This window comes from Panthera tigris, chromosome E2, assembly GCF_018350195.1.
Source record: "Panthera tigris isolate Pti1 chromosome E2, P.tigris_Pti1_mat1.1, whole genome shotgun sequence".
NCBI lineage: Eukaryota > Metazoa > Chordata > Mammalia > Carnivora > Felidae > Panthera > Panthera tigris.
In genome coordinates, this window is record NC_056674.1 from 16,243,036 (window position 1) to 16,263,315 (window position 20,280).

A 20,280-nucleotide genomic window follows, 5' to 3' on the forward strand; every position below is an offset into this window, starting at 1 on the left:
AAATTACTTAGGGGTTTAACTAGGTGGAAGTTGCTGAAAGATCATATGGGGATAGAAGAAAAAAGTTTATGCTGGAATGGATTCCTTGTTTCTGGCTTGAGATGGTCCGTTAGGCTCCATTTTATTTGCCTAAAATCCCCATTTTGGGTAAAAAATTCTTTCATAATAATAGCTATCAAATACTGAGCACTTTACTCAAAGACATTTACATGCATTATTCCTTACCCTCCCAGTAATCATTAGGTAAGGATTATTTCCCATTTGTAGAAGAGGAGATGGGGACTTAGAAAGATGAAATAATTGCCCAGGAACATACAGTGAGTGGCTGTCAGAGTTGGAATTCCACTCCAGTCAGTTTGCTTCTGGTTCCTGTCATCTTTCCATGAAAGTATTTTTTTTTTATTTTTTTAACCTTTATTTATTGTTGAGAAAGAGAGAGAGACAGAGTGTGAGTGGGGGAGGAACAGAGAGGGGGAGACACAGAATCCGAAGTAGGCTTTAGGCTCCAAGCTGTCAGCACAGAGCCCGATGCAGGGCTCAAACCCACGAACCGTGAGATCATGACCTGAGCTAAAGTCGGATGCTTAACCTACTGAGCCACCCAGGTGCCCCACCATGACAGTATTTTGCACTGTCTTCTTTTCTTTCTGTCTGCCTCAAACTTTAGCTGCCTCCTCTGTCAGTCACTGCAGCGGTACATGAGCAAGTCTCTCTCTTCTCACGAGATCAGCACCACAAAACTCCAAGGCAAGCAGTATTTTTACTGAATCACTAGAACATAACATGTTCTGAGTCTTCCCTATAGGCTACTCGCATCAGTTTAGTTCCAAACCTTAGACTTACTTTAGGCTCTTCTCCCTCGTGGCTAGCCCTCTCTCTTTCAAATTGCGGCTAATATATCCTTACTTTGGAACCTATTCTGTTTCCACCCCAACTGGGAGTGCTGCAGTTCTGATACTAAGTACCCAGAGTTAGCATAGACCCCACAACACAGTAGGGTTGTACTCAAGACTGCCCTCCCTCCCTTTCTTTTTTTTAAGTTTTTTTTTAAATGTTTATTTATTTATCTTAGAGAGAGAAAGAGCTAGAACAGGGGAGGGACAGAGAAAGAAAGGGAGAGAGAAAGAATCCCAAGTAGGCTCCATGCTGTCAGTGCAGAGCGTGATGCAGGGCTCGAACTCATTCACTGTGAGATCATGACCCGAGCCAAAACCAAGAGTTGGACGCTTAACCAGCTGAGTCACCCAGGTGCCCCATGTCTTTGTTAATTTATTAAAAAATTTTTTTGATTATAGAGAGAGAGTGAGAGTGTGAGCAGGGGAGGGAGAGAGAGAAAGAATCCCAAGCAGACTTCACACTGAGAGTGGAGCCTGACACAGGGTTCGATCCCATGACCCTGGGATCATGACCTGAGCTGAAGTCAAGAGTTGGATGCTCAACCAGCTGAGCCACCCAGGCACCCAAAGACTGCCCTCACTTTAGATGCCAGCTGCAAGTCTTGGGGTTCTTAGAGGCCTACACTTGTGAGCAACTGGCTATAAATTTGGGGATTTCCACGAGTATAATAATTTCCTGCAAGTATAATTTGCTATAATGATTCACAGAACTCAGGAAAGCTCTATACTTATAACTGCAGTTTTACTCTGAAGGATACATATTAGGGCAAGGTCTAGTGGGCTTCCAGATGCAAAGGTTCTATGCCCTCTCCCTGTGCAATCAAAGTGTGTCACCTTCCCAGCACATCGAGTGTGTTCACCAACCAGAAAACTCCACTGAGCTTTGGTGTCCAGAGTGTTTTTTAGAGTTTAATTACTTCAGCATGATCGATTGAGTCACTGGCCACTCAGTCTCTGGCTCCTCTTTTATCCCCAGAGGTCAAGTAGCTGAAAGTCCCTACCCTCTAACAACATTCTCGATCCTTCTGGTGACCAGTCCCCATTCTGTAGCTATCTAGGGAACTGCCAAGAATCACTTCGTTAGCATAGCAAAAAACCCACTCCTATCACTCAGGAAATTCCAAGGGTTTTTGAAGCTCTGGGACAAAGACCAAATTTATTCTTTATGATACCACAGAGCCCAAGAATCTTCCCCTATATGTATTTATTCCTCTTAGGAAATCTTTAATGGAGGTCAGAAAATTATTCACTTTTTGTAATACAGATAGTATGATGGTACACTGTGGTTTCTTATACACACATACATCCATGCTTATATAGATGTATATATAATTTGTAATCTCTTAATATGCCCAAGTATTATATATTTATCATCCTTTCCTTATGATTCTGATCCATATCAATATTTGAGAATCATTGTGGTTTCCTGTTTCTGTAGTCTCTTCCCTCCACATTCTGCATTATATCTCATTAATTTCAATGCATTCTTTTGGTCCATTTTCAGATTAAACAGATATATTTGATAACTGTATGTCATTTGCTACCAGATCTTATTTTCACTTTAACTTTTCCATTTCTATTATAAAAGTTTAACTTTTCACAAATGGGGGGCAGGGGGAGGAGAATATTTATCATTCCATTTTCTTTCAGATCTGGAATCAATGTGTGAAAACAAGTTATTATCTCTGAAGAAGGAAGTTTATGAAATAGAATCATGCCAGAGGGAGATAATGGGACTTACAAAGCATGGCCTTGAGTACTCCAGTTTTAGAGACATTTTGGAATATAGAAGCCACTTTGAAAAACAACTGGGATATCAAAGTGGGCATTTAAGCCAAGAAATATTCACTCATGAATACATGCCCACATTTATTCAACAGACATTTTTTACTCTACATCAAATAATTAATAATGAAGAAAAGCCCTATGAATGTAAAAAATGTGGAAAGGTTTTTAGTCAGAATTCACAATTTATTCAACATCAGAGAATTCATATTGGTGAAAAATCTTATGAATGTAAGGAGTGTGGGAAATTCTTTAGCTGTGGCTCACATGTTACTCGACACCTGAAAATTCATACTGGTGAAAAACCCTTTGAATGTAAGGAATGTGGAAAGGCCTTCAGTTGTAGCTCATACCTTTCTCAACATCAGAGAATTCATACTGGTAAGAAACCCTATGAGTGCAAGGAATGTGGGAAGGCCTTTAGCTATTGCTCAAATCTTATTGACCATCAGAGAATTCACACTGGTGAAAAACCCTATGAATGTAAAGTATGTGGGAAAGCCTTTACTAAGAGCTCACAACTTTTCCAACATGTGAGAATTCATACAGGTGAGAAACCCTATGAATGTAAGGAATGTGGCAAAGCTTTTACTCAGAGCTCAAAGCTTGTTCAGCATCAGAGAATTCACACTGGTGAAAAACCCTATGAATGCAAGGAATGTGGCAAAGCCTTTAGTAGTGGCTCAGCACTTACTAATCATCAGAGAATTCACACTGGGGAGAAACCCTATGATTGTAAGGAATGTGGGAAAGCTTTTACTCAGAGCTCACAACTTCGTCAACATCAGAGAATCCATGCTGGTGAGAAACCCTTTGAATGTCTTGAATGTGGGAAGGCCTTTACTCAGAACTCACAACTTTTTCAACATCAGAGAATTCATACAGATGAAAAACCATATGAATGTAATGAATGTGGAAAGGCCTTTAATAAATGCTCAAACCTCACACGACATCTGAGAATTCATAGTGGTGAAAAGCCCTATAACTGTAAGGAATGTGGGAAGGCATTTAGTAGTGGCTCAGATCTCATTCGTCATCAGGGAATTCACACTGATGAATAATAAAAGTTAAAGCTCTTGTCACTTTCCTCATATTTTAAATGAAAAGAAATTCATATTTGATAGTTACCCTTTCACTATTTTTTATTTTTAAATTTTAATTTCTTTTTAATCCAGATATATTTCACTCTAAATTATGAATTAAGATTCTAAATTGACATTTGCATATTCTCTGTCCCCCAATCTGTACTAAGGGCAGTTTTTCAATAATTCTTTCCTTCCCCATTATTTTGTTCTGCCTTCTTGGTGACACATTATATTCTTGTTTATATTTGCTTGTAGTTTTTCTTCTCCGATCTATATATTTGTGCTTATACCAATATCACAGTGTTTAAAATTGTGTGACCTTGTTAGTTTTTAATTGTGGAATTATATCCTTGGTTTTGAAGTCAGTATTAATCATTTGTTCATGTTACAAATTTATACTTTCTTACATAAAACAGAAAGTCAGAAAAACAGAAACTAAAAAGCCAAGATTAATTGTAATCATACCAGCTATAGACGACTACTCTTAAGTTGGTAGAGCAAATCCTACCAGATTTTGTTTTTAAGGAAGTCATGGTATACATGTTATCCCTTCACCTGTTTTGATCATGCCAAAAAAATATGGTTGCCATTTCAGTAAATATAGGTTTTTAAAATGATATATATATACTTAATGACTTTTTAAAATGACTATTACTCATGTTTTGTTTGCATCTGAACATTTGCAGTTATGAAATCTGCCCTGATTCGTATGGCCAAAAATTTAACTTTGGATATTTCTTTCTTTTAAAATATGTTTTATTTTTATTTTTTTAAATGTTTATTTATTTTTGAGAAAGAGAGAGTTGGGGAGGGACAGAGAGAGGAGACACAGGATCTGAAGCAGTCTCCAGGCTCTGAGCTGTCAGCATAGAGCCTGATGTGGGGCTCAAACTCACGAACTGTGAGATTATCAACAGGGCTGAAGTTGGCCGTTTAACTGACTGAGCCACCCAGGTGCCCCAAAACATCTGTTTTAATTGTTGAAATTATCCACATTTTCTCTTCATAAACTGTTTTGTTCCTTTTCATCAACTCTAACCCCAATCTCATACTAGAAAGATAATTAAACCACTGTTATCAAAGTGTTTATCCTTCTAGTTTTGGTTTGGTTTGGTTTTACTTTTTACTTATATATGTTAGTGACTTTTTTTTCTCATGTATTAGTAAAAATAATCATGCTATATGTATTGGTTTGTTGTGAAGATTCAATGAATTAATAAATGTAAAGTGCTTAGAACTATTCCTATCACATAGTAAATGTTTAGTGAAAGTCCACTATCATCAATGATACATTTTCATAGTTTTCTTCATTATTATTTGTGGAAAGGATTTTAACCATGTTCTTTACCTTTGTCTAAATCAAAGAATTCATAATGAAAAAAGAGAAATGAATGAAATAAGTATTGGAAAGCTTTTCTCATCACTCATTATCCCGCATGGAAATTTAAAAGGAAAAGAAAAAGAATGTATGAATAGTCTTCCTTCAGACTTCATCTTCTATGCTGCACAAAAATTAATGTCAGTCTGAAACCCTGTGGATATAATGATGAGTAGTTAAAAAGACAGCTGTCAAAAAACAAGAAGAGATAAGTATATTTTTCCTAATAATTAGTTACCCCCAAAGCAGAAAACATACAAGCCACATTTTTTTTTTTTTTTTTTTTTTACCAGAATCAGGGGAAGAAACAGTAACAATAGGATACCCATCAAATATCTGAATTTTAACTTAGTGCCCCCTATTGATTAACATGGGTTAAGGAACTAAGTCCTTAACATATGTATTATTTAAATGTGAATGAAAATGAGAACACGAATGAAAAACCTGTGAACGGCAGGTTGTATTGGAAGTTTTATAAACCAATATGCACGTATATCTCTTATAGAGACATCATTAATAAATTCAATATAGAACCCAAGGAGCTTAAACAAGCAAAAATAAGTCTAAAACGTGGGTAGAGAAAGGCATTGTTAGTTATGCAAAAATAAATGGAAGAAAGAAGTAAAAGATCTGAAACCAAAGCTCTGATTATTTGACAGAAAAAAGGTAGACATACTTTAGTCATTTGTGTGGGGAAGTAAGGATGATAAATGAACAGCAGTGTGAATTAGAGACTGAAATGACTACATATTTAATTTTGAAAGGACTATATATTTTCGGATAATGACAACGTTCTGAGATTACAGTGGGTTGCACAGCTTTGTGTATACACTAAAACCACTGAACAATATACTTTAAAAGGGTGAATATAATAGCATATGAGTTTTAATCTCAGTTAAAAAACTTAAAAGTACAATAGATATTTTTATACCATATCTGAAAATCTAGACGAAGTATGTGACTTTTATAAAGAAATTGAATTGACATCAGAATTGACTACAGAAAACGTATAAAATCTTAATAGATTCTCCTCCAAAAGGAACTTAAAAAAAAATTTTTTTTAACGTTTATTTATTTTTGAGCGACAGAGACAGACCATGAGCAGGGGAGGGGCAGAGAGAGAGGGAGACACAGAATCCCAAGCAGGTTCCAGGTGCCGAGCCGTCAGTACAGAGCCTGATGTGGGGCTCGAACCCATGAACTGCGAGATCATGACCTGAACCGAAGTCTGATGCTTAACCAACTGAGCCATCCAGGCAGCCCAAAAGGAACATTTTAAAATTAGACCAAAATTAAATGTCACAGAGCTATTACTAAGGAAGACACCAAATTAGATGTATTTAATAGATGAAATCTATGAAATGTTTTAGGAACTCTTTTAGGACACAGACTGAGATAGCAAGTTATCTGTTTTTCTGAACTTACAATCCTAGTGTTAAAACTTGCCACAAGAACATAAATAGACAATATGTCCAGAATCGGTAATTAAAATGTGCAGTGTTATAAATTAGTAAATAAAATCTAGTAATCTATTGAAAGAAAACAAATATCTGTCATAATCTGGATTTAGGAACAAAATGTTTCTGATAAACCGTTATCCAAACTTCCTACTTGCTTCCTGAAACTTGAAAATCAAACTGATTTAGGTAACATGGTATCCCTTAGTATCAGAAACTCAGGAACCAAATGGATTGGGAGAGCAAGGAATTCTTGGAATGCAATACAAGGTAAGTGACATGGAATTTCTAGAGTTCAAATAACTAAAGCACTTCAAGTGAAAATACACTATCAAGCCCCAATGCCTTCTAGATGCACTCTTCTTGTTTTTTCTTAGCAGTATTTGACAGAATGGGATTATTTTATAAATAAAGAGTTATCCTACTTGCTGCAAAACCACAGCATTCATCCATTTATACCCTGTCTACTTCTCACTTGAAGTCTTTAAAACAGCCAATGAACGCAATCATTGCCATGTATGTTAGTACGAGGGTGAAGTGGGAGGTGGGAAAGAGATTATTAAACACAGAATTTCAACTTTCATTGCAATTAGAATGTAGAGGGCTACGAAAGGCCTTTACTTCCACAACAGCAAGAAAAACCTTGACAAGATAAAAGTAATAGTTTCCTATGGGACTAAGAGTGGCGGAGGCAAGGAAGTACTGAACTGAATTTCTGATAGAATAAGCCCTTTTCAGATGACCAGATTGCTATGTGACTTTCCATACCTGGGTGCGGTGCATGGGATGGGGATGGGAATGGATATGGGTGGATGAAGGGAGTACAGATAGAGACTGCAGAGATAAAGAGAAATTAGAGCCTACAATGATACTGAGGACTTTCTGGATGGATTAAAATCCAGATTAAACAGCACTATTAACCAACTTTCCCTAACTGACTTAATGATACTCTGTACTCTGTACCACAGAATATACTTGCTTTTCAATTGTACAGGAAACACTCAGACCACATGTTGGGCCGTAAAACATTCAGTAACTGTCAACAGACTAACATCATACAGATTATGTTCTTTAGTGCAGAACTAAACAGAGCTCAGTGATTAAAGATTATATAGAAAATCCTGTTTTCTTCCAGATGCTTGATAGTCTTAACTTTTCACTTTAGGTATGTGATTCGTTTAGAATTGATATTTGTGTATGGGATAAAGTACAGGTTGAGGTTCATTTTCCCCCCTCACATAGATACTCAGTTGTTCCAGTACTTTTTGTTAAAAGACTTCCATCTCCACTGAGGTGGTTTGGCACTGTTATCAAAAATCAATTGACCATAAATGTATACCTTTACATGAGCAATATACAAGTATAAATGAAACAAAAAGCAAAATATAGTTTATTGAAGAACATAAGATACTTAGTTGAATAAGTGTAATAAAAGATATGAGAGACCTTTATATAGAAAAGTACAAAACATTGCTGAAAGAAGTAAGACAAGATCTAAATGGAGATGCTATGGTTATGGCCGGAAAACTCAGTATCTTTCATCAAACTTCCCCAAATTTATCTGTAGATTTGATGCCATTCCAGTCAAAACACCAGCATGCTTTTTAAATTTTCATTGGTAAATCTATTCTAAGATGTGTACAGTAGTTCCCCTTCCCTTATCTGTAAGGGATATGTTCCAAGACCCACAGTGAATGCCTGAAACTGCAGCTAGTGCAGAATCTGCTTTTTTTTCTTTCCTTATGAAGTCAAGAACTTGCACCTTTTCCCTTAAAGGAAGTAGTTTACAGCTTCTCTTTGACATTGTCAAATTGCCAGCATCACTACTCTTGTGCTTTGGGGCCATTAATTCAAATAAGGGTTACTTGAGTACAAGCACTGTGATACCACAAAAATTGATCTGATAACCTAGACAGCTAAGTGACTAACAGGCAGGTAGTATAGAAAGTGTGGATACACTGGACAAAGGGACACATCCTGGGTGGGGTGGAGCGGAATAACAGGAGATTTCATCACACGATCCAGAATGGTGCACAAGTTAAAACATGAATTGTTTACTTCTGGAATTTTACATTTAACATTTTGGGACTGTGGTTGACTATAACAGAGTAACTGAAACCTGGGAAAGGGAAACCGCGGATAAGTGGGGAGCTACGGTATAGAAACCCAAAGACCTAGAACAGTTAAAAATAAGCATTGAGAAAAAGCAAATTGGATGACTTATGGCATCTGATTTCAAGACTAGCCAGAAGACTATGATAAGGCAAGAAAGACTGTAGTGGCTGTCTAAGGATAGACAAACAGGTCAATGCAGTACAATAGAGTCCAGAAATAGCAGTAAGCCCCAGAGTTCAACTTGTATATTCCAGCATGTCACAAATTAATTTGATGAAGGGGCGCCTGGGTGGCTCAGTGGGCTAAGTGTCTGACTTTGGCTCAGGTCATGATCTCACGGTTCATGAGTTCAAGCCCTGCGTCGGGCTCTGTGCTGATAGCTCAGAGCCTGGAGCTGCTTCGGATTCTGTGTCTTCCTCTCTCTCTTCCCCTCCCCTGCTCACACACATACTCTCTCTCTGTCTTTCTCTCTCTCTCTCTCTCTCTCTCTCAAAAATAAATAAACATTAAAAAAATTAATTTGATGAAGAAAACCATTTTCCTCCTAATGGCCACTAACATTTGTGAGAAACACAACTGGGAAGGATTTACTTGACTAAAATGCATAAATAGCAGGATAAGGTTTAGGAGATTGCTGTAGGTAGCTAGCTAAGTATCTGGCATTAGAGGTTTTTCCAGGGCTCTAATACCAGGCCCTGGTTTGTCCGAGAGACTGGTCCTGCTCTGCAAAAGGAAATGTCCCTCACCAAAGGTGTCATAAGTATTTCCTTCCTCTATAACTTTCTGTCCAGCCAGATCCTGTGAGAGAGATTTTCTTGAACATTATATTTGGGAATTATGGTAATTTCTACAGGAAAAATGATAATACATTAAATTGCATCGTTACAAATGTTTGAAAAAATCAGCAGTTAATATTCTAAGGAAGAAAAGCACCTGAAGACTTTAAAAAGACAGAAGTATCTGGAATTTCAGCTCTGGCTTTGTTTCTACTTCTACTTGAAAATTTGAATAGGAGCTATCCAAAATTGAACTTTTCTTTTCCTCGAATGTACATATTTTTAATATGTCTTTTATTATGTTCCTCTACCAAAATTACAGCAGTAATATATTTTCACAACTAGTATACAATGAAAAGACATATAAATAAATATCATGCCCCGCTTCAATTCTTTCAGACCTATCTATAACTTCAACAAAGCTTATTTATCTTTTCATACCTTTTTTCTTGCTCATATCAACATTACACGTTAGATTTGATTTGTCCTTGTTCAAGTTTTTAAATGGCACCAAGCTAGGGGCACCTGGCTGGCTTAGTCAGTTAGAGCACTGGACTCTTGATCTCGGGGGTCATGAGTTTGAGCCCCACATTGGGTGTAGGGATTACTTAAATAAATAAATGGCACCAAGCTCTGCATTGGTTCTCTAACTTTCTTTGCTCAAGCAATAGCCTATCTTGTACATCCCTTAGATAAATAGGTATAGTCTTACTCTTTCTGAAATCTGTATTATATTGTGCATTCTACTCCTGCTCTTGGTTATTTGTGCCTTGTCTTTTCCACTTGATTAGTTTTTGCAGTGGTTAATAAACCACTTTTGAAGTCTTTTGAAGGAATGACTTTTTTTTTTTTTACAAGAAAACAAATCTACACCTTTATTTATTTACTTTTCAGTTAGTTTAAATCCTTGAGGGGTACAGCATCACAAGGATTCTGTGGCCAATGGCTTTAGCAGGAAGGTTGCTTCGGAATTTGGTGCAAACCATGCCACTGTTTCCATGAGCACGAGTTAGTTTTCCCCAGATTACTCTGGTTTTATTCGGTTTGCCACCAGGAGTCACTGTGCTGTTCTTTGCTTTGTACACATAAGCACATCTCTTGCCTAGAAAGAATTCAGTTTCATCTCGAGCATAATAAACACCTTCAATTTTAAGAAGAGCTGTGTGCTCTCTCTGGTTCCGGAGACCCCGCTTATAGCCAGAAAAAATGGCTTTGGACCACAGCCTTCCAGACATATTTGTCGTTTCAGGAGTCCTGTTCCCAGCAGGCCTCCACAAGTTCCAAGATGGTGGAAAGAGCTTGCTCTCTGGATAGGCTCTATTATGTGACTATATTCTATTTTATTTAATCATTTATAATTTTCTTATTCATCTTTGGGTTTAATTTAATGTAATTTAAGGAATTGAGGTGAATTTCATTGATTTTCCCCATTTCTTCTTTTCCAATGTGTTTATTTGTGACTATAAATTTCCTGTAAGTTTTACCTCATCTTGTTTCTTATGTTTTATTTTGATTATCATTTAATTCAAATAATTTTATAAGTTCAATGGTAATAATTTTCTTTATAATCGTAGAAGGAGGTCCCATGTACTCGGCACTCAGTTACCCTCAATGGTATATATTTTGCGTAACTATAGTACAATATCAAAAAAAGATTTCACCAGTTTTATGTGCAGTTATTTCTGTATGTAACCGTTCTATATGGTTTTGTCATGTGTAAGTTTCATGTAGCCACCACCACAATACACAAAACTGTTTCATCACCACAAGGCTACCTCATGTTACCACTTTATAGCCATGCCACCCCTTCCCACATCCTTAAGCTGTGGCAACTTATATTAATATGTTTACCATTTTAATAATTTTTAAAATTTCAAGAATGCTATATAAATGGAGGCAAACATATGTAACCTCTCATGAGTGGCCTTTCCCCCCTTTTTTCTCAGCCTAATAGCCTTGAAATCATCCAACTTGTTGCATGTACCAGTGGTTTGTTCCTTTTTATTGAGTAGTATTCCATGGTGTGAATGTGCCACAATTTTTTATTTGTTTTTATTTTAATGTGCCACAATTTTAAAAACTGAAAGGAATCTATTCAAAGCACCCCTCCCCCTGCAGCCATGCTTATAGGCAAAACTCACAGGTGTCTACACTTGGTCCTAACTCTGTTTTTCTATGTCACAGTCCCCTACACTCTTGGAAAGTAGACCCCAACTACTAAACATATTCTCTAGGGACACCTTGGTGGCTCAGTCAGTTAAGTGTCTGACCTTGGCTCAGGTACGATCTCGCGATTCATGGGTTCAAGCCCCATGTCGAGCTCTGTGCTGACAGCTCGGAGCCTGGAGCCTGCTTCAGATTCTGTGTCTCTCTCTGCCCTTCCCCCGCTCACACTCACACTCTGTTTCTTTCTCTCTCTCTCTCTCTCTCTCTCTCTCTCTCTCTCTGAAAAATAAACATTAAAAAAATAATAAACATACTCTTCTCTAGCCTGACCGCAACCCACATCCCTAGCAGGCCTCAAACAGAGTCCCTCAAAAACCTGCCACCTTCTGCTCTACCAAGTCGATCCACCTGCTCCCCACATCCTTCCATGGGCACACCTTTAACCCTCTCACATCCTTCAAAACCCCTTCGAAGGCCCAGACTGACAGAAACTCGGGGCTGACATTTCTCTTGATGTCTGACCCCTCTCCTCCCTTGGACAGTGAATAAACTCCGTCCTGCTTTTTGCTCCACTCTTTGTGCAATTCTTTGCCACATGCATCACCAGCCAGCCTAACAAAACTATTCTTCCACTTAAGGATATTTGGATGATTTCCAAGTTGTGGATATAATGAATAAAGTTAATATGAACATTTGTGTACAGATTTTGTGTGAACACAGTTTTCGTTTCTCTGGGATAAATGCACAAGAGTTCAACTGCTGAATCACATGGTAGGTGCATTTTGAGTTTTATAAGAAACTGCCGAACTATTTCAACAGTGGATGTGCTTGCTGTGTTACTATATTATATGTACCACAATATATGGGTGATCTAGTTCTTCACATCCTCACCCCCATTTGCTGTTGTCACAATATTTTAGCCATCCTGGTAGGTGTGTGGCTCTCCCAGAAATGGAATCTTAAACCAGTTATTCAGGAATTGCCTGATCAGCACTAATTAGGTAATTTGCTCGATGGACTCCCACTATGCCTTAAAGGAAAGTAACTTTGCAATAACTACTCTAATTTTTTTGCCAAGTACAACTTACCCGTTCCTGCTCCCTTCTGCCTATAAAATCTCTTGCTATGTATGGCTCTTTGGAGCCCCTTTTTACCTGCTAGGTTGAATGCTGCCCGATTAATGAATATTGAATAAGGTCTTTTTTCTTTTAAGTTTATTTATTTATTTTGAGAGAGAGAGAGAGAGAGCGAGCGCATGAGCAGGAGAGGGGCAGAGAGAGGGAGAGAGAATTCCAAGCAGGCTCCATACTGTCATTGGAGATCCTGACATGGGGCTCAAACTCATGAACCGTGAGATCATGACCTGAGCTGAAACCAAGAGTCAGACACTTAACCGACTAAGCCATCTAGGTGCCCCAAGCCAGTAAGATCTTTAAATTTTACCCAGTTCAATTTTAACACAGCAGCGGTCTTTAGTTGCCTGGTACCTGGTCCTGGGATGATTTAGGTTAGAGGAAATATTGACTTCGTGTAGTTAGATAAGGAGATGGTTGGGGTCTATAGACTCTGGTTTGGTTGGTTTGTATATACAAGACATGCTTCTGACTAAGCCCCTTGCTTTCTCTAAGAATTGGTTAGCCCTAGGAGGGAATCTCTCTCTAGGTCTATAAGTCTCCCAAATGCCAGACCATCAATAATATAGAAAATAAGAAAATACAGTTAATGCCATTAATCCTGTGATGAATAGATGCCAAATAGACAAATACAGACTCTAAGAAAACACAGATCACATATATACAATAGAATAATACCCATCAATAAAAAGGAGTTAGCTATGGATATGTGCAACAACTTGGATGGGACTTAAGGACATTATGCTTAATGGAGGAAAAAAAAGCCAATACCAAAAGGTAAATTTTGTGTGCTTCCATTTGTCATCTTCAAAATGACAAAACTCTAGTGACAGAGAACAGATAAGCAGTTCTCAGGGGACAGGAGCCTGGATGGGGTTGAATGGGTCTGGCTATTAAGGCGTGGCAGAGGGAGTCCCTTTGTGGCTATGGAACAGTTCTATCTCCTGACTGTGGTGGTGGTTACAGGAATCTGCAAACGCACACATACACACATGAGCAAATGTACAAATTGATGACAATGGGGAGTAGGGTGTGTGGCCTGGTTAACAGAATTGTACAAGATCAATTTCCTAGTTTTGATATCGTACCACAGTATCACTTCTGGGGAAGTTGGGTGAAAGGTTCAGGACTGAATGTACTATTTTTGCAACTTCCTGTGAGTCTATAATCATTATGAAATAAAAAGCTTAAAAGTTATTTAAAAAGTAAAAAAAAAAATTAAAAAAAGAAGAGTCAGTGCCAATCCCAGACCAATCTAAAAGTCTTATTTTTTAATTTTTTGTCCCCATTTATTACACTGATCACAACATGTGGTCATAAACTGCTGGTACCGGAAGCAAGAGTAATGCTGGCCTCAAATACATACACCTAAGGGGGCCTCTCTCATGCAAACAAAACAAAGAAAAGCAAAACCAAACCAAACCAAAGGTTGCAAGCGGTAAGAGAGAGGATGGTCTCTCGATGTTTCATGTTCTTATACAAATACATTTTACCCCCAGTTTTCAGCCTTGGAGGAGCAGCTCTGGTCTCAGCCTTTCCATCCTCGCACAGGCAGCTGGGGCTCCTGCTCCCAGACCAGCGCCACCATCACTGGGGAGCTGAAGACTGTCAGGGCTGTTGCCTTGTGCACAGCCTCCCCTCAGGATGCCTCGGTCAGGATGTCCTCGCAAGCCGGAGTACGTGGCAGCCTCAGAGCAGGCTCCCCGGTGGACCCACTGACTTGTGCACGCATGTGGGCAGCCCGCACGCATGCACAGTGCTCTCACTGGGCTGGGTGGGCAGTGTCTGCGTGATGTCTACCTGGACAGGCTTGAGAGGTCCCTGGGTGGACTGATCCCCAAATTCTCTAGAAGTATCCTGATTAGTGTCAGAAGTTTGAACCCTAGATGTTGACAGAAGCTATGGGCGCGAACAAAATCATCCATGTTTTTTAAAAATATTTTAAAAAATATTTTTATTTATTTTTGAGACAGAGAGAGACAGAGCATAAGCAGGGGAGGGGCAGAGAGAGGGAGACACAGAATCTGAAGCAGGCTCCAGGCTCTGAGCTGTCAGCACAGACCCCGACCCGGGGCTTGAACTCACAGACTGCGAGATCATGACCTGAGCTGAAGTCGGACGCTTAACTGACTCACTACCCAGGCACCCTCATCCATGTTTTGAGAGATGGAGCTTCGGTTGTTGTGAAGTCGTTTTAAACTCTTCTTGAGGGAGGTGATGGGATAGGAAACCCTTGGCAAGAAGGATGAAAGACCCAAAAATGAACAGTGGAGAACACCTCTTGGGAAACAATAGCATAAGTCACTCAGAAAGTGGACGTGAATGCTCCTTTTAGTTCCAGTCCAGGGAGTTTTACACATCAATCCCAGCCTCCAGGGAGTCACAGGATTCTGCTGTGTTGGGCTGGAGAGAACTGCAGTCTTGGTTTCCCCAAGGTTTATCACCATGGCTTGAAGTCACTCAGGCCCAGAGAAGCTCCTGGCAACAGCCACAAATCCCCTTTGGGGAGGCTGATGGCTGTGACAGGCAGCTGGTGGACTCTAGACTGGCAGAATGGAACCCCTTCTGCTCCATGCTACTTTCTAGTAGAAAGTCAGGGGAATGGAAATGGTCCCAGGGCATCCTCAGAACTGTTGGGAGAATATTAACTGCAACCATCTGGGTAAATTTCTAGGACTCTTCTCTGTTTTTTTATTGAAAAAAAAAATCCCCCTTTGTTTGCCACTTGGGTCTCCTAAGGCCTACCCATCCAAGGTTATTGTATTAGAAACGGGAAAATTTTCTTAATTGGCTCAGAGGCAGGGTATTGTAGAGATTAAGAACATGGGACACTGGAAAGGTGGGGAAAACAGGGAGCTGTTGGTCAAAGGGTACAAACTTCCAGTTTTAAGAGGGATTAATTCTGGGGATCTGATGTATAGCATGGGACTATATGCTAAGAGAGTAGATGTCAAATGTTCACACACACATACACACAAATGGTAATTACGTGATGAATGTGTTACCTAACCATATTGTGGTAATGGTTTTTTGCAATATATACATGTATCTAATCACCACATTTTACACCTTAAGCTTACACAATGTTATATGTCAGTTATATCACAATAAAGCTGTGAGGAAAAACAATAACACGGACACTCACGTCAGAAATGTCTAGGTTCAAATTCTTGCTTTACCACTTTGTAACTTTGTGGGTTGGGCAAATTATCTACCTGTAACCTCAGTTTATTGATATTGAATATGAGGATAATGATAGAATATACTTCATAGGGTTGTAGCAAGGATTAAAAGAGTTAATATACATGGAATACTTAGAAGAGTCCCTGACATTATTTATATTAGTGTTTTCTCTTGTTATTGTAAGACAACTAAGTTAAGGCCATCCATTTGATTAAACTATTTTACCTTCTTGGTGAAACAGGGGTTTATTTATGGAACTAAGCATTTTTGCAACTGATGACTACTGACACTTTTTTTTCTCCCATACAATGATTCGAAACAGTACATAATAAAGTAAAACATTCAGCATTTCAACCTAATCACCCCATATGTACATTAAACTTATTCAATAACCATCACTTTTGGTGATGTGTCCTGAAGCATTTAAATATTGTTCTAAAGGTCTTATTTTCCTCATGAGTAAAAAGAGAATAAAAACATCCCATTTATGTTTGTCACCAAGAATTAGCTTAGGAGTGCCTAGACAGCTCAGTCAGTTGAGCATCTGACTCTTGATTTCAGTTCAGGTTATGATCCCAGGGTCCTGGGATCAAGCCCCATGTTGGGCTCTGTGCTGAGCGTGGAGCCTACTTAAGATTCTTTCTCTCCCCTGCTCACACCCCACACTGAGTATAGAGATTAATTAAATAAAAAACTAAAAAATAATAAAATAGAATAATAAAATAATTTATTTCCCAGGGTTACATACACCTACAGAGGCTCATTTAAACAAGGATAGGATAATCATGCCCTATACTACCAGTCTGAATTCTTGTCTGGTTCTCAGTTCTGCAAGTTCTTCAAAATAATGTTTTCCAGGAGGTTCCAGGTACTAAGCAGCTAAGTTAACAATGTGTATTGTCTTTGGCAAAATTAAACCTCTTTGGGCTTTTGTATATTCTGGCTTAAAGTGTATATAACGTAACCATACCTTCTGCCTCATAGAGTGGTCATGAAGATGGGTGAATCGATGTAACTAAAAATGCTGAGCAAATGGTAAAGGGATATGTTTTGTTATGAATTCGACAATATTTACACTGAAGGCATAATAAAACTGCAGAGAATTGATTGGTGAAGTACCCGCAATAAGGACAAAGAAAAATCTATGTTTGTAAGACTATTTTCTATCTCAAGAGTCCAAGCACTCATTTCCTAAGCAAGGAATAAACACTGTCAATTTTTTTTTCAGTCAGCTACAAAACGCTTCCAATTCTGCTTGTTACTAAACTCATTTTGTTATAGTAGTCCTTCTTCACACTCTCCTGTGTTCAACCGCTCATGTCTCCCTTGGACACCATCACTAGCACACGTTGTATTTATCCTCACTATGTGTTCATGGTTATTCATTTCCCTTTCCAAAGCTGTCCTTTCTACCAAGGAGGCGGCTCTTTATCACAGCATATTGATATTATCCCTCACTCCAATTAGAATGAAACACATAAGACCAAGATCCCACCACATTGATTCTGATAACAGTTGGTGCAACAGTATTATCAATGCATATCTGAATTGACTTGACTGCTTTAACCAGCTTTATCTCAAAGATGGTTCCTTCTGGGAGGGTTTCCTATCAAACCAAGGATTAATCTAGAGTGATCAACCCTGCTGGTTTTCCCAGGATGAGGGATTTCATGGAACACAAGACTTTCAGATGAACCAGGATGACTTTGCCCTGAACTAAATATACTTTTCTCCCTCTGAGCTTCATAGAGCCCTCTGCTCTGGGCATGCTACCACTGCTCATAGTTCTCATATTTCTCTCTCAGGTGGACAAGGCAAAGGCCTGAATTTGTTCTTTCTTAATTCAGGAGACACGACAGAATGGGATGAGTTTGAATCACTCTGTACCATCTGGTGGAACGGTCTCAAGGAAGTGGTCACCATCAAATGTATGGTTACCCCACTATCCTAGGACAAGGACAGCTGCCTGTCAAGTCACCTCAGCTTAACCCAGCCTAGAAAAGCGGTCTCCCAACCAACCTCCACACGTGTGAATATAAATACTTGTTTTACACCAGAACTTAAGGGCAGATTATTATGTAGAAATGGCAGACTGACATAGGGAGGTAAAATCTTCCGGAACTGAAAAGCTAGGAAGTAGGAACTCATACATTTATACTGGTGGGAGTGTAAATCTATGCAAGCACACTGGGAAGAAACTTCTCACTAATTAATAAAATTTTAAATGTTTGTACCCCAAAATATTCTATTTGTAGGAGCACAAAATGGAAAAATGTATATATATTCTGGTATCATAATGAACACATAAACTGAAATATATTGAGAAAATAGAATATTAAATTGAAGCTAAAAAAAATAAACTATGGGTTTCCAACTATTGCTCAACTATCAGACATGTATAAGTACTACTTGAAACATGTAATAATTTGCTTTAAGTACTTGCGGAGATTATACATGAAAATGATACCATTGAGTGGCTTGTAGTGCAACCAATGATATAAAACAAAAATATGCAGAAACTGTATCTAATGCAATGTATGGAAAATGTCAGTAGAATACAGTAGTGATGGCTCGTGAGAATTCTGAAAAGAAAACCTCATTCTGCTTGCAAGTAAAACTACAACCTTGAGCACCTGGGTGGCTCAGTCAGTTAAGCATTCGAATTCAGCTCAGGTCATGATCTCACGGGTGAGTTCCAGCCTCTCACGGGGACTCTGCTGTCAGCACAGAGCCTGCTTCGGATCCTCTGTCTCCCTCTCTCTCTGCCCTTCCTCCACTCACGCTCTATCTCTCTCTCTTTCTCTCAAAATAAATAAACATTAAAGAAAGAAAAACTATAACCTTATAATTCTTGGGAACTATGCAGACAGTATTGGAATTTGTGGGGAAAAAACACTATTGCTATTGTCATATTTCTGATTATAGTAGGTCCAAAGTGATAATTATCAACAAAGATTATTCTTCACCATTAGGGTATTATGGCTAACTGGGCTCAATCAGAAGAAAAAAGAAGACCACCATGAAAAAGAGATGTGAGAAAGTAACAACACGAACACCCAGCGCACCCACGACACAGTTTGAAGGACGTAGGAGTTAACTTTTAGACAGAATGGAAACACACACCCAAATGCTTAGAAACACAGTTTTTTTTCAATATTGAGAACTAATGAGCACAATGAAAAACCATTCAAATTACAAAAGCTGCTATTACTTATTTATTTAATTTGCAATGTTTATTTATTTTTGAGAGAGAGAGAGACAAAGCACGAGTGGAGGAGGGGCACAGAGGGAGACAGAGAATCGGAAGCAGGCTCCAGGCTCTAAGCTGTCAGCACAGAGCCTGAAGCAGGGCTTGAACCCACGAGCTGTGAGATCATGACCGGGGCCAAAGTTGGATGCTTTACTGACTGAGCCCCCCCCCCCCAGATACCCCATGAAAGCTGTTTTTAAGAATAGCAAGCTTTTACTTTTGCCCAAGGAAAAATAATTTTTAAGAATGAGCTACTTCAGGGATGCTGGATGGCTCAGTTGGTTAAGCATCTGGCTCTTGACTTCGGCTCAGGTCATGATCTTACGGTTCATGGGGTCTAGCCCCACATCAGGCTCCAAGTTGACAGTGCAGAGCCTGCTTGGGATTCTCTCTCCCTCTCTCTCTCTACCCCTCCCCCCTCTCAAAATCAATCAATAAATAAACATTTTTTAAAGAAAGAATGAGCCACTTCTTCACCTCTTTAAATAAATGAATCTGGGAAGAGCTATTAACAACTAAAACAAAGCAAAATCATCTTTTATATGGATAGTACCAGAAGTAGTAACAAGCATGCTTAAGTGATGCATGCTTAGGCAAAAGGGAAAAACCCAAATCACCTGGTAATACTTTGGTTACAACTTTATAGGCTATTTATCATTTCTTTTTCTATCTCTTATGTATCAATGGATCTATTTTTTTTTTTAATGTTTATTTATTTCTGAGACAGAGAGAGACAGAGCATGAGTCGGGGAGGGGCAGAGAGAGAGGGAGACACAGAATCCGAAGCAGGCTCCAGGCTCTGAGCTGTCAGCACAGAGCCCGACGCGGGGCTCGAACTCACGGACCGTGAGATCATGACCTGAGCCGAAGTCGGACGCTCAACCGACTGAGCCACCCGGGTGCCCCAATGGATCTATTTTTATGTAATCATCAAGTTGATCAAGCAATACTCAAGGAGAGTAAAAAGAAAACAGCTTCATTTTTATCTCTCATTGTCACTTTAAATATGTCAGGTGGAGCTAGATTTTCCCTAATCCTGCTGAAAATTTTATTTAG

The 20,280-nt window shown here is 38.8% G+C and overlaps 2 protein-coding genes across 12 annotated transcripts in view; one reads left to right on the forward strand and one right to left on the reverse strand.

Moving 5' to 3' along the window:
* The window catches only part of ZFP30 (ZFP30 zinc finger protein), a 125,735-nt gene extending 121,932 nt beyond the window's left edge, over positions 1-3,803 (forward strand). For all 11 annotated transcript variants that reach the window (XM_042969033.1, XM_042969032.1, XM_042969028.1 and 8 more), the window contains one exon: positions 2,547-3,803. In XM_042969033.1, the coding sequence (XP_042824967.1) occupies positions 2,547-3,742 (1,196 nt within the window). In that variant the 3' untranslated portion in view covers positions 3,743-3,803. The remainder of the gene's footprint in view (positions 1-2,546) is intronic.
* Positions 3,804-10,356: 6,553 nt separating this feature from the next.
* On the reverse strand, positions 10,357-10,771 carry LOC102958436 (60S ribosomal protein L35a-like). The gene has a single exon (XM_042969105.1). The coding sequence runs from the start codon at positions 10,725-10,727 to the stop codon at positions 10,392-10,394; it is 336 nt and encodes a 111-aa protein (XP_042825039.1). The 5' UTR covers positions 10,728-10,771; the 3' UTR covers positions 10,357-10,391.
* Between the last annotated feature and the right edge of the window lie 9,509 nt (positions 10,772-20,280).

Coding starts and splice junctions, on each gene's coding strand:
- LOC102958436 (XM_042969105.1), bottom strand. CDS start 10,727: ATGTCTGGAAGGCTGTGGTCCAAAGCCATTTTTTCTGGCTATAAGCGG.